The 12,123-nt window shown below is 49.9% G+C and overlaps 1 protein-coding gene across 6 annotated transcripts in view; it reads left to right on the forward strand.

Annotated features, from left to right (window-relative positions):
- The window catches only part of magixb (MAGI family member, X-linked b), a 47,547-nt gene extending 37,162 nt beyond the window's left edge, over positions 1-10,385 (forward strand). For 2 of the 6 annotated variants that reach the window (XM_029247933.1, XM_029247932.1), the window contains 5 exons: positions 5,957-6,157; positions 6,567-6,643; positions 6,796-6,939; positions 7,748-7,886; positions 8,776-10,385. In XM_029247933.1, coding sequence (XP_029103766.1) covers positions 5,957-6,157; positions 6,567-6,643; positions 6,796-6,939; positions 7,748-7,886; positions 8,776-9,389 — 1,175 coding nt within the window. In that variant the 3' untranslated portion in view covers positions 9,390-10,385. Of the gene's footprint in view, positions 1-5,956; positions 6,158-6,566; positions 6,644-6,795; positions 6,940-7,747; positions 7,887-8,165 lie in introns of all 6 variants that reach the window. The other 4 variants (XM_029247936.1, XM_029247934.1, XM_029247935.1 and 1 more) reach the window with 3 other exon arrangements.
- The last annotated feature ends 1,738 nt before the right edge of the window (positions 10,386-12,123 follow it).

Raw genomic sequence — 12,123 nt, forward strand, 5'->3', positions numbered from 1 at the left:
GGGTCGGTCAAAGTGTCATGAAACATGTACGGTGGTGCTTCAAAGTATGTGAACCCCTGGTGTCCCTTAGTTTCACCATGACGTGGTTATTTAATGAGAATCAGGGTTTCTCATGTGACATAACAGGTGTGTAACGACCGATCTCATATGTTGCTTTTGAGGAAATCATGTGTGTAGTAGAAACATGGTAATATGGGGGCAAAAGTAATTGATCCCCAAACTGCTGTTATTTAAACCAAGTAGGTGGAATCTAGTGTGTCAGTCATAATCATTTTTTTCATTTTATATGTGCAAGATTTAAGTTTCGACTTACTGAGATTACGTTAACATTTTATACAGAAATAGTGACCATCCCTATAGGGTTCACACACATCGTCAGAAAATGACTGGGAGCATTTGGTTATAAATAGAGGTGGAATCTACACCACATTTAGGTGCTAAATTACAGCAGTGATCAAAGTGTAAAACCCTGCAAATTAAGCAGAAACGAAATATCTCAGCTTCGGAGAAACGGCTTCGTTCGGTCCATTTGCTCCGGTTTGAACGCGTTTATTGTCGACGCCGACAGAGCGCGGCGTCGCCGAGGCAGGACCGAGCGGCACGTCCCTGTAGGGGTCACACACTTCCAAGCAGGGCTGCGTATCTTCTGTACACCAGCGTCGGATTGGTCTGCGCTTCAATACGGAATGAGTGTGTGTGTGTGTGTGTGTGTGTGTGTGAAGCTGTGCCACACGGTACATGCTGGGCTCTTCGCAGATTAGTGCTGTGCTACAGCGAGTTGACCTGAAAACCCAAGGCCCGTAGGCTCTGCCGCTTTATGTAGATGGCCGTCTCTACGGTGCGAGCTGTGACTCTGCGTCCGTGGAGAGGGGGTTCGCAGGCGGTCACCTGCCTCTTGTTCATCACCCGTATCTCCAGGGCAACTGTCACAATGGGTGGTGTGGGAGTTCACGCCAGACGTGTTCCTTCATCATATTTGCCAATGTAATAGCCATCACGTACGTGTTTTGATTATAAAAAATATCAATTCTGTGCCACGTACACTTGGTCCTCGACTCAAAACGATAGAGACCGGAAGTCTGTTCGTCACTTGATTTCTCACATTTACCGCTGAATCATAATGTATTTTAAAACCAGTCCCTTCATTTATTCATGGGTGGGGTTTGCTTGTTGCTAGGGGTGCACACTGGATGGCCACACTGCACACATTCACTCACCAAAAGCAATTTAGGGTCACCAGTTCACCTAAAATACGTATCTTTGGACTGTGAGAAGAAACCAGAGCACCTTGAGGAAACCTATGAAAGCATGCAAAACGCATGCACATAGACTGAGCATGATTCACACCTGATGCTGAAACCTAGGTTGGGTACAACTGGTTGCGCAGTGGTTGGAGTGGCTGTCTTTAGACCCGGAGGTCACAGGTTTGAATCCCGCTTCCATCTGTAGTACCCTTGAATAAGGTGTTTTCCCTAAATTGCTCTGGGACAATTCCACAGCTGTATAACTGGGGTAAATAAGTCACTTTGGAGAAAACTGTTAGCTAATTGAAGTAATGCAAATATCCTGTTGCATGATGCTCTGTTTCATAACTGCCTACTTCAAGGCAGGGAAAGGATCAGAACATAAATGTGTGTTACTTCCAAAACTACCTGCATATGGCTAAAACGAAACATGAGCAAGAAAACTGTTATCTGAAAACAAAATCCAAGTTCCGTTTATGAAATACAGCATGACATTGTGGGGGGTGCAGTGGCACAGCGGTTTTGGCTGGGTTTCGCTCTCCGGTGGGTCTGGGGTTCGAGTCCCGCTTGCGGTGCCCTGTGATGGACTGGCGTGCCGTCCAGGGTGTGTTCCCTCCCCCTCCGGCCTTGCGCCCTGCGTTTCCGGGTTAGGCTCCGGCTCGCTGCCGCCCTGCTCGGTACCAGCGGTTTCAGTCAATGTGTGTGTGTGAGTGTAACGTTGTGATTGAAATAAAAAAAAAAAAAAATCAGGTTAATTGGCAAATGTGGAAAAATTAAATGAATTTGGCTGACTGCTGCTTAAGCACTATGTTCAACCATGTAAATAGTGCGCCTCTATGGATAGCCATGGTGTGTGTGCGTTTGACCGGAAAGCTGCATTCTACAAGCAGCCACCAGATGACCTTTGAAGCTCACAGAATTGTTGTAAGGAGAGAAGTAGGGATACCTATAGTGAGTCGCTCACCTATCTGCCCGCGCTCTCTCACGCACACGCGGCGGGCAAATTTGTCACCGAATCGCTTGAAATGCACATTTTCAGTCCTACCCAAACTCTGCACGGACTCAGCGGGGATCAAACCCACGTCCCCTCCCATGGCCCAGGCACTGTGAGACAACAGCGTTACCTGCTGCGCCACTGTGCCGTCCTCCTCCTCCGGGGGAATTGGTGACCGAGGCCGTCGAATACGTACAGGAAATTGTTCCTATGTCGGGGATACTGCCTTTCCGCTGCTTTTGGCACGTCAGTCAATGTCACGGTGAACGTCGTTGGCCCTGCCAGTTCCCGCCGCAAACCGTTGGTATTTTCAGTTGAGTCCTTTGTATTTTTTCATCATTTAGATATTGTACTTTTTTTTAATTGGCCTTCATTTCCCTGTTTGTAACTCTTCCACCTCCATCTATTGTAATAACACGTTATGGGCAGTTTTCCTTCACGCTTTTGTTCGAAATAATGAGTGTTTTCGGAGATGAAAAGGATCTCCGACAAAGCGAAACAGACTGCTCGTTCGCCGTATCGCTTTCATTATTTAGTATCCGAAAAGCCGGGACGTTCCTCTCATGATTACCGGTTGCGAACGCCTGCCGTTCCGTGAGCTCGTTTCTCTTCGTCGTGATTTATCCGGCCCCCGGGTCTTGTGAGTATTGATTAAGTGTGTGGGCATTGTTCACGCACGCTCTTTGTTATGTGTTACGTAACCCTCCTGGCAACACGAACAAACAACAGCTTCCATTTCAGGGAACAGTGGGGGGGGGAGGCAGATCGGTTGTTTGAAAACATGAGAAGAGATGGCATGAAACGAAGTCGTACATGTGCAAGTTTCTTAAAGGCTTGCCGTACTCAAGTGCTCCATAAGCAGTCGGCTTTCCTCCCGAAAAAAAACCCGAAGGCCCGTCCGGATGCTCCCCGATTTCCCATGGTTCGACTTACGATTTTTCGACTTTACGGTGGTGAGCTTGTGAGAGACGTTCGGCAGAAACCGTATTTCGAATTTGAATTTCGATGTTTTCCCGGGCGAGCGACACGCGGAGGGATACTCTCTCGCGATGCTGAGCAGCGGCAGCGATCCGCATCTCCCAGTCTGTCATGTGGTTGTTTTATGCATCCGTACTTGTCACAGAAACGCTCATCTGTGTCTCCTGCTACTGGTGGGAAGAAGAAGAGGAGGGCAGTTAGTCCCGAGGAGAAACTCGAGATAATTGCCCAGCATGAAGGCGGCAACCCCGTAATGGCCATCGCACGTATGCCAGGCTATGATGTTTGGTAGGTTAGGTGTATTTAATGCATTTTTGACTCATGATGGGTTTCGCGGAATGTAACCCCATCGTAAGTCAGGGACCACCTGTATTGTGTTTAACTTGCAAAATCATGTATTAGCCGTTTGCAAAATATTACATCATAACTTATGCGAGGAGGGGGTGTGGTAGCGCGGCGGATTTGGCCTGTGCCCGCTCTCTGGGGGGTCTGGGGTTCGAGTCCCGCTTGGGGTGCCTTGCGATGGACTGGCGTCCCATCCTGGGTGCGTCCCCTCCCCCTCCGGCCTCGCGCCCTGTGTTGCCGGGTTAGGCTCCGGCTCACCGCGACCCCATTCGGGACGAGCGTTTTCAGCCTGTGTGTGTGCGTGCGCTTATGTGACGAGGAGATGGAGCGGACCGACCTTGTGGACCAGCGAAGAACAGAAACAAGGTGTAACTGGACCGTCTTCTGTTCAGTTTATTGCTATAGCTGCATAATATTTAACTTTCATACGAGGATTTAAGTAGTATGGGTGTTGGGTGCTGAGTGCATCCAAAGCGTGGTAACGCTCGCCGCTTTTCACCTTGTTTTAGGAAATGGCTAAGCCGAAAAGGTCGGCCGAGTCACATTTTCTAGTATGTACTTATGAAAACAAAAACGCTGACACGCGGAGAGGCGAAGAAATTCGCCCGCCCACGCGCACCGATTGCACACGGAGTCCTGCAGTCTCCGTCCCACCCACGCACCTCCCATGACACAGAGAGCTCTTGGATGAGAAGCTTTTCCCCATAATCCCTTGCACCAGGTGCGCGGCGCCCCTTCGGAACAGGTCTGCCGGACATCGAGGGGTGGGCAAGCTGCGAAGGACGTTGCGAGCGTCTTCAGCCCCTGAAGGGGGAGAGCTGTCGAGGAGAGCTCCGATCTCTCTGGACTTAATCCTCAGCTCAGATGTGACCGTACAAGTGCGTTTTGGTACCGCGGGAGCACTGGACCGCAGATGATGTTACGGACCAGACGTGTTCTCCTTGGCAAGGTACCAAAAGCCCGTGTCATTACTTCTCCTCCCTCCGCTCTCCTCCTGATACGTTCTTTCGTTTCCCTCCTTCTGGCCGTTACCCCAGCGTTTATTGGCCGCATCCTTCTTATCGTTCCAAAAAAAGCCTCCCAGGGGTCCGAGGGATTTGGCGTTGATTTGATCTTGCGATTACGCCGCCTTTTCTCAACGTCCTTAAGTACTTTTTAATCTTTACTTTGATTTCATTTCCCCGTCGGTCGGTCACGTGCCTTCTCATCGCTCGCTAATGTCACGTCCAGCGGAGCAGAAAACCTCCTTGCGGTGCGGACGGTCCTTCCGCCTCTCTGTTCAAGTCTCATATATGTGCGCTGTCCTGTATCCAGAAACTGCTCGTGGATTAACTATATTTCACGTGCAGATGGCTGATATTGACATTCGCGGGTATGGAGTGACACAAGGGCGGAAGACGGCTTTCCTGCTCCTTGCGAACATCGCTCAGCTTTCGAGGACACGCGAAACCGCGGTATTCGAGGTGGCCGGATTTCCTGTTTGACCTCGGCCTCGGAAAACGGCGTCTCCTTACGTACGCGACCGCTTAATGTCGCGCATTGTGACGAGATAATTTTCCGGGAAGGCAAAGGATGGATTAAGTATTGTTTGTTCCCTTTACGTGCATGATGGGTGACAACGGGAAGCCTCCGTTAGACGGTACGCTCACACTAAGACTGCTGTAACCCAGATAAGGCTGTAAGTGTGCAGTGGATTACAGAATGCAGAAACGGGGCTTCCGATCACAGGGGGACAAACGAAGACTTAATCGGCCGAGATGCCGGAAGCTTATTTGCTCGAGACGGGCGGCTCGTGAGACGGTGTTCGTTGAGGCTCGCTGTCGACCGCCTCTTTTCTCCGTCTGTCCTGCGCGGCCCCTGGGAAAGGGCCTCGTCTTGCTGGCTTAAGACGCTGTCGTTGTGGGTAACTGATGGGAAAGTATTGAAGGAACTTTTCTTATTGCCTTCAAACTGATTCTCAGCGTAAGTACAGTGATTTAACGTTGCTTTAGTATTTTATATGAGTAATGACCATCCCTATAGTGTGCGAACCCTAAAATTTAAATGGTAAATCTTAAACTTATAAACGAACAAATGACCGTGATTTACACCCCTGATTTTACGTACCTACCTGGTGTGACCAAGGCAACTTGGACTTCGCTTATTTTTACACCTGCACTACTTGTGTGTTTCTACTCCACACATGATTTCCTGTAAAGCAACATATGGAATCGGTCATTACACACCTATTATGCCACATGAGAAACACCGATTCTCATTAAATACCCATTTTGCGGTAAAACTAAGGGGCACAAGGGCTTCGCACACTTTCAAGCATCGCTGCAAGTCCTTTCACCGCAGGATGGATTCGGTTTGTCACACCAAGGCTTCTCTCCCTCCGCTTGTGTCCCAACAGCCTCCTCCCTGCTGCCCCACTGCTTCGTGACGGTACGGAGGGGCAGTCCCGCGGCGCGCGGTGGCCAGATCCGCCCGGGCGACCGGCTGGAGGCTGTGGAGGGGCGCTCCGTGGTGGCCTTGCCTCATCGCGAGCTCGCGCAGATCCTGCGCCGTGCCGGAAATACCCTGCGCCTCACCGTTGTCCCCCGAAACGGCTCCAGTAGGTAGACCCGCGTATCCGCTCGCTCGCCGTTCCCCCGCAAGACGCTTTGGAGGCACTGGACGCTTTTCTGCTCGTCCGCATTTTGTCCCCAGCGCGGTGTATCCCCACCGCCTTGGGATGTTTACCGCGCACTCGTAGACATAAAGGCTTTCGTTTCGTCAGACGCCGCTGCCGGCGCGGGTCCGAAGACCAACTGCTATTCTTCCCTGATGCTTGTTTGTTCCCGTGGTAACATGGTGTTCCACGATGCTCTGCCACGGCAGCCCACCCTCCCACACACACACACACACACAGTGCTTCTCTGTGGCTCTGTAGAAATAAATAAATAAATAAATAAGCACTTGAATGGGACCACCCCCCCCCCCACTGTGACCTTCACTGACCCTAAGCACCTCCTCTCTCTCAGACACCTCGAGCCTCTCGGAGTCCACAGAGTATGACCCCAGTTACAGAACCAGGAAGAGTTACAGGTCTCGACCCAAGGTGAGGTCGGCGATTAGAAATCGCGGAGAAACGTGGTGCGTTGTTCTGTGTTGGTCCACACTTTATTTTTTTTTTTTTTAAAAATCTACTATATGTGTTGATTCCTTCAGAATTTTCACCCCTTCCTTCCCTCCCTCTCCCCCTCTCACCAGGACTCCAGGTACTACAGTGTGGATCTGGAACGGGGTCCGACGGGCTTTGGCTTCAGCCTGCGGGGGGGCAGCGAGTACAACATGGGCCTGTATGTACTGGGTCTCATGGAGGGGGGGCCTGCTTCACGCAGCCACAAGATTCAGGTGAGACTAAATCTCATTCGAAACATGACAAGAATGTTGGTACTTGAGAACAGCTTCCTTTTACGCTAGAGGAGTCTGTCCGGATCTGGCCCGTTCCCTCCTACAAAGAAAGTATTATGAAAACTCTGGATGCGATCAACATGTTCGTCCGTCCAGTCGTCACTTAAAAAATTACCAATCACTAAATTTTCTGCATCTCACTCAAAACCGATATGGATCAGAAGGTGACGTATATAAAAATCACATGTCGAGATCTACGTTTACCGTGCGTCTGGGCAATTGACATTCAGTTCTTCGGCTCTTCTTCCCAGATTACATTTATTCATTTCGCCGATGTTTTTCTCCGAAGCGACTTACAACTATTTACCCATTTGTACAGCTGGGTGATTTATTGGAGCGATTCAGAGTAAGTGCTTTGCTCAAGGGTCCTACAGCTGGAGGTGGGAATCGGATCTGCAACCTTTGGGTCTGAAGGCAGCAGCTCTAAGCGCTGCGCTACCAGCTGGCCCGAGTGGTTTTCGCGGGTCGTTCGTGGATCGATGTGTATCGCGGTTCCCGTGGTGCCGCCGGACCCATCGATGGCTGCGCGTGTTCTATGGCCCCTATTAAAAATATCAGAATTAAAAGTCAGAGCATCTCGGCGTAAGAGCGCTTCGCGCATTCGAGTAGCGGATCTCTCGTCACTTCGGTTCTTGAAGACGTGCCGGCGCGGTTGTTACGCCGGGATCCTTCCGCGGAAGTGGCCCGCGCATGCGTACGTGTGGAGGCGCGGACTGTACCTGAAGGCCGCGGCTGCTGTGCCTTGCAGGTGAGCGACCAGCTGGTAGAGATCAACGGAGACAGCACCGCGGGAATGACCCACGGTCAGGCCGTGGAGCAGATCCGCAGAGGGGGTCCCAGAATCCACCTGGTTCTCAAAAAGGGGAACGGATACGTGCCTGACTACGGTGAGGGCGCGAAGTGAGAGGGGCTCGGGGACCGGGGGGGCGGGGAGGGAGTCGGCTTGTTATGTCGAGCATTTAAAAAACTGCATTTTCTCATTCCTCTTCTTCGCTCGAGTTTCCTTCTCTTTTGGTTCTTCTGGATTCCTGTTGCTGTGGTGCTCAGACATTCAGCCAGTGCACTAACAACGTTTTTAAATGTCTTGCTCTTCTCCCGTTCGGGTGGCCTTTCTCCCCCCCCCCGTGTCGTCCGTCCCTCCTCCTCCTCCTCTCTCTGACTCTCAGTGGAGCTGTCCAGTTTGTCTCTCTGTATGACCAACTCCAAACTAGGCGAGCCCTGTTTCTATGTCATCGGGCGGACAGAGAATATGCGGTTGGTAGCCATTCCTGTTAGTTCGTCATTTTTTGGTTCCTCTACATTTCCTCCTCCCATTAAATTGTTCACTATGCTAATAAATGCAGTAATGCAGTAAAACGTATCTGTAATTTCTGCACGGTCTGTCCTTTGGAATTAAGACGCAGCGATTCACATGTATCCTCCGTGTTTTGAAAGTATCCTGATTTAAAAAATAATAATAAATCAAGTTAAAGGTATATGGTTAAGTATTTGACGGCAGGGGCATTTTTCAAGGACACGTTCGAAAGACGAGACCGTTAAGCAACGGTCCTTTCGAATGTGTTATTCCTAGTCTTTTTTCTTTTTGCTCTTGTGTGCTGCTGCTCTACCGCCGAATTTCTGACTTTTAGTAAGAGCGCTGCCTTCGCGGCTCTGCCTCGCTGCTGTCCTCATGTACGCATACAGTTTAACCCCCTGCTCTGTGGAATAGATGCTGGACGTAAGTCCTTACTGATGTACTCTGGTTTGCGATTTTACCTTCGTTCCCTCCTTTTCTAGGCAATGATCTCAGAGCAGCCTCCCCCTCCTCCACGCCGCACCCCAAGAAGTCGGGTGTGGCTGCAGTAGGTGATTCTGACACCGTCCACCGGAAGGCTTGGAGGTCAGAGGTGGACGAAAGGGGGAAAACTCGGAGGGGAAGGAGGAGAAAGGGGGGGAGCTCGGAGAGAAATGGACGTTCGAGGGCCGACGCTGAGCTGGGGGTACAGGAAGGCGGAAGGAAGGGCGCTCTCTCTCGGGCTGGGAGGTCGAGGGCCGCGGAAACCGGCGGGGCTCGGAGAGGCGCTCAGAGCTTAACGCGCAGCGAACTGAGGAAGAGGGGCCTCGATCACAGAGAAGAAGTACGGAAGAAGGGGCCGAGGAAGGGCAGGGGTGGGGAGAGTAGGACTGAGAAGGAGGAGAAAGCGGGACGGAGTGAGGAGGAATCAGCCGTCGCCCTGCCCATCCCCAAACCAAGGATCCCGATGCCGGAGCGACGCACGGGATCACCGGAGAGAGAGGATCCCTTTCTCCACCCTGCAAGGGAGGCCGCGCCCCGGAGAACCGCCTTCTCTTTTCTCGTGGGTTCGGAGTCGGAGCTCACGGGGTCGGAGTCGGAAGCCGACACCTCGTAGGCCGGCGTTTCGGGGATCTCTCCTCCAGGCAGCGGAGTCCTGATGAGGAGGAGAGCCCCCCCGAGTCCCTCTCTTCCTGAGCGCTGGGTCATAGTCAACCGCGTGAAAAGGAATTAGGGCTCTGAAGGCGGGGGGCTCGGTGAGGATCGGACGAAACCAGCCGGCGACACTCTCACCTTCCGCAGACTTCAGAAGGGGAACCCGTCTCCAGCAGGGCAAACTCAGCAGTAAAAGATTAACATCACTTTTTATTAAACGTGACATTCGAAATGCTTGCTAATTTCTATAAATCACTGCAGATGATACTTTGTACTGTAATCCACTGTTTACAAGAGTTACCGATGATTATCATAAAATTGATTCATCGCTTGTGGCTAGACTAGTCCTCTGCGATTACAGTGAAATACTATATTACAGCTTTACGATCGCATTTATAACGATGTGGAAAGGAATAATGGCCGTCCCCATCCGGCAAGGCGTTCACCTCGCTTAGTTCAGTCTTTACGTTCGGAAGTGCGGTGATTTTCAAGATCGGCACGGAAAATCACGTAAAGAAACACGACCCTAGAGCGAGGGTCCGTCGAACGGACTCCTGCGACTCACGAGAGCCCAGCTGCTCTGCTTTCCGGCCGAGTGACTGCATTTTCAGCGTTAATGATTTCGTTTTGCCCTTAGTACGGGAAGTATGCAGAGGCGGAACGGAAGCGGCTTACTTCTACACATTTACCAGAACCGAGTTTGGTACGTTTTCATTTAGGAGACACTTTCCTCCGAAGCAATGTACAATGATTAGTATGTAGTATTTAGCCAGTACCTTTTGTTCAAGGCCACTTGCTATGCATTATGTACAACAGTAAATGGTACCGTCATTGACACTTATGCGGTACAGCAGCGTAATAGATTGTCACACACGCTCGCACACTGGGGGCAACTCGGATTCCCCGATTCGCCCGAAACGCACGTCTTTAGATTATGGGAGACGACCCAGAGGAACACGAGGAGATTTTTTAAAAATGTATATTTATTCCCTGTCTATTGGTGTTTTTTTTTTTTTTTTACAGTTTCTTTTAGTATTTATAATGAATTATAGTATATTTTTATAAACAGGTTTAGTGTCGTTTTATTCATTTTTGTATAAGCACCAGTTTGATGTTGCATCTCCCAAAAGGTCTGTGTGGTGACAGTGAGACACTTTTTTGGTTTTATGTATGGTGTCAGCAGCAGAGCACTGAAACACACACACACACACACACACACACTGTCTGAAACCCCTTGTCCCATGCGGGGTCGCAGTGAACCAGAGCTTAACCGGGCAACACAGGGCGTAAGGCCGGAGGGGGAGGGGACACACCCAGGACGGGACGCCAGTCTGTCACAAAGCACCCCAAGTGGGACTCGAACCCCAGACCCACCGGAGAGCATGACCTGGTCAAACCCATAGATTTACTTAATTAATTATTCTCTGCGATGGACTGGCATCCTGTCCAGGGTGTAGCTCTCGTAGCCCAGCCATTTCAGGATAGGTTCCGGACCGCCGCGACCCCGACGAGAACAAATGGTTAACAAGCGAGTGAGTTAATTATTCTTTCATTATTCTTCGCTATATTATTCACTGTATTGTTTGTCTTTTATGATTTTATCCCTTTATAACTTACTGCTATGCCTTGTCTTCGGTGCATGTATATACATTTATACTGTATGTCTGCAGTATGGATTGGGTGCAGCAGACCTTACGTGGTCTTTCTTTTGGGTGCAAGTAGTGAGTTTTGAGGAGGATAAAAAGACGGAAGAGGTGTGTGTGTGTGTATCTCATTATTGAGAAGAACTACGAAATGTTGGAAGAAGAGCAATCCCGGCAATCCCAGCTCCTCTTCATCTGTCCACCATCTCTCATCATTTATTTTACTAATGCTTTGATGTGTTGTTTTTTTCTCTTCTGGGGTGGCATAGTGATGCACCTGGTGCCCCGCAGCTCCAGGCTCACTCTGTGTAGGGTTTCCATGATCTCCGTGTTCATGTACCTTTCGTCAGAGTGCTCTGGTTTCCTCCCATGGTCCAAAGACGTGTGTTTCAGGTGGTTTGGTGATTCCCATGTTGTTTGAAAGCGAACGCACGGGAGCCGCTGTGTCGCTCGTGTGGTGGGGGGGCTGCATGCTTTGCACGGTGCTCAGTGTCACACGGGCTCGTTTCGAACGGAAGCGTCTGTTTCTCATAAGCATGAGTTGATAGCTCATTATGCAAATTTGAAAGTGTAGATGACATTTTCCCGTAATTCCGAAGGAGCGTTTGGAGTTTGAGGGAAGCCTGTACTTCACCTCATTTGCACCAGTAAAATATCCAGCTCTAGAAATGGATAAAACTAAGATGCTTCAGATAAAAGTGTTAACGGCAAAATAACTGTAATTCAAGGAAATTAGGACACACGGCGTCGTAAAACATCAAGTTGCATCATTTCGGTGTCTGGGGTGTCCAGCCATGTGCTGTGCCAAAGGGTTAAAACATTACCTGTGGGTGAAACGAATGCTGGCAGTGTAATAACACTGTATTGCAATGTGCACTTTGATAAAAATGACTCCTACATACAGTACATGCAAAAACATTTAGCAGTAATTTAACGTTTTGTTCAACATTTAAACTTACGTATGTGATATTGCTCATAGTACTGACTGAGCCTGAAAACTAGGAGCTGTCTCCTTTTCTGAGTTTTTAACCAAAGTTATGATGTACAGCACAT

The sequence above is a fragment of the Scleropages formosus genome, chromosome 22 (genome assembly GCF_900964775.1).
Source record: "Scleropages formosus chromosome 22, fSclFor1.1, whole genome shotgun sequence".
Lineage (NCBI taxonomy): Eukaryota > Metazoa > Chordata > Actinopteri > Osteoglossiformes > Osteoglossidae > Scleropages > Scleropages formosus.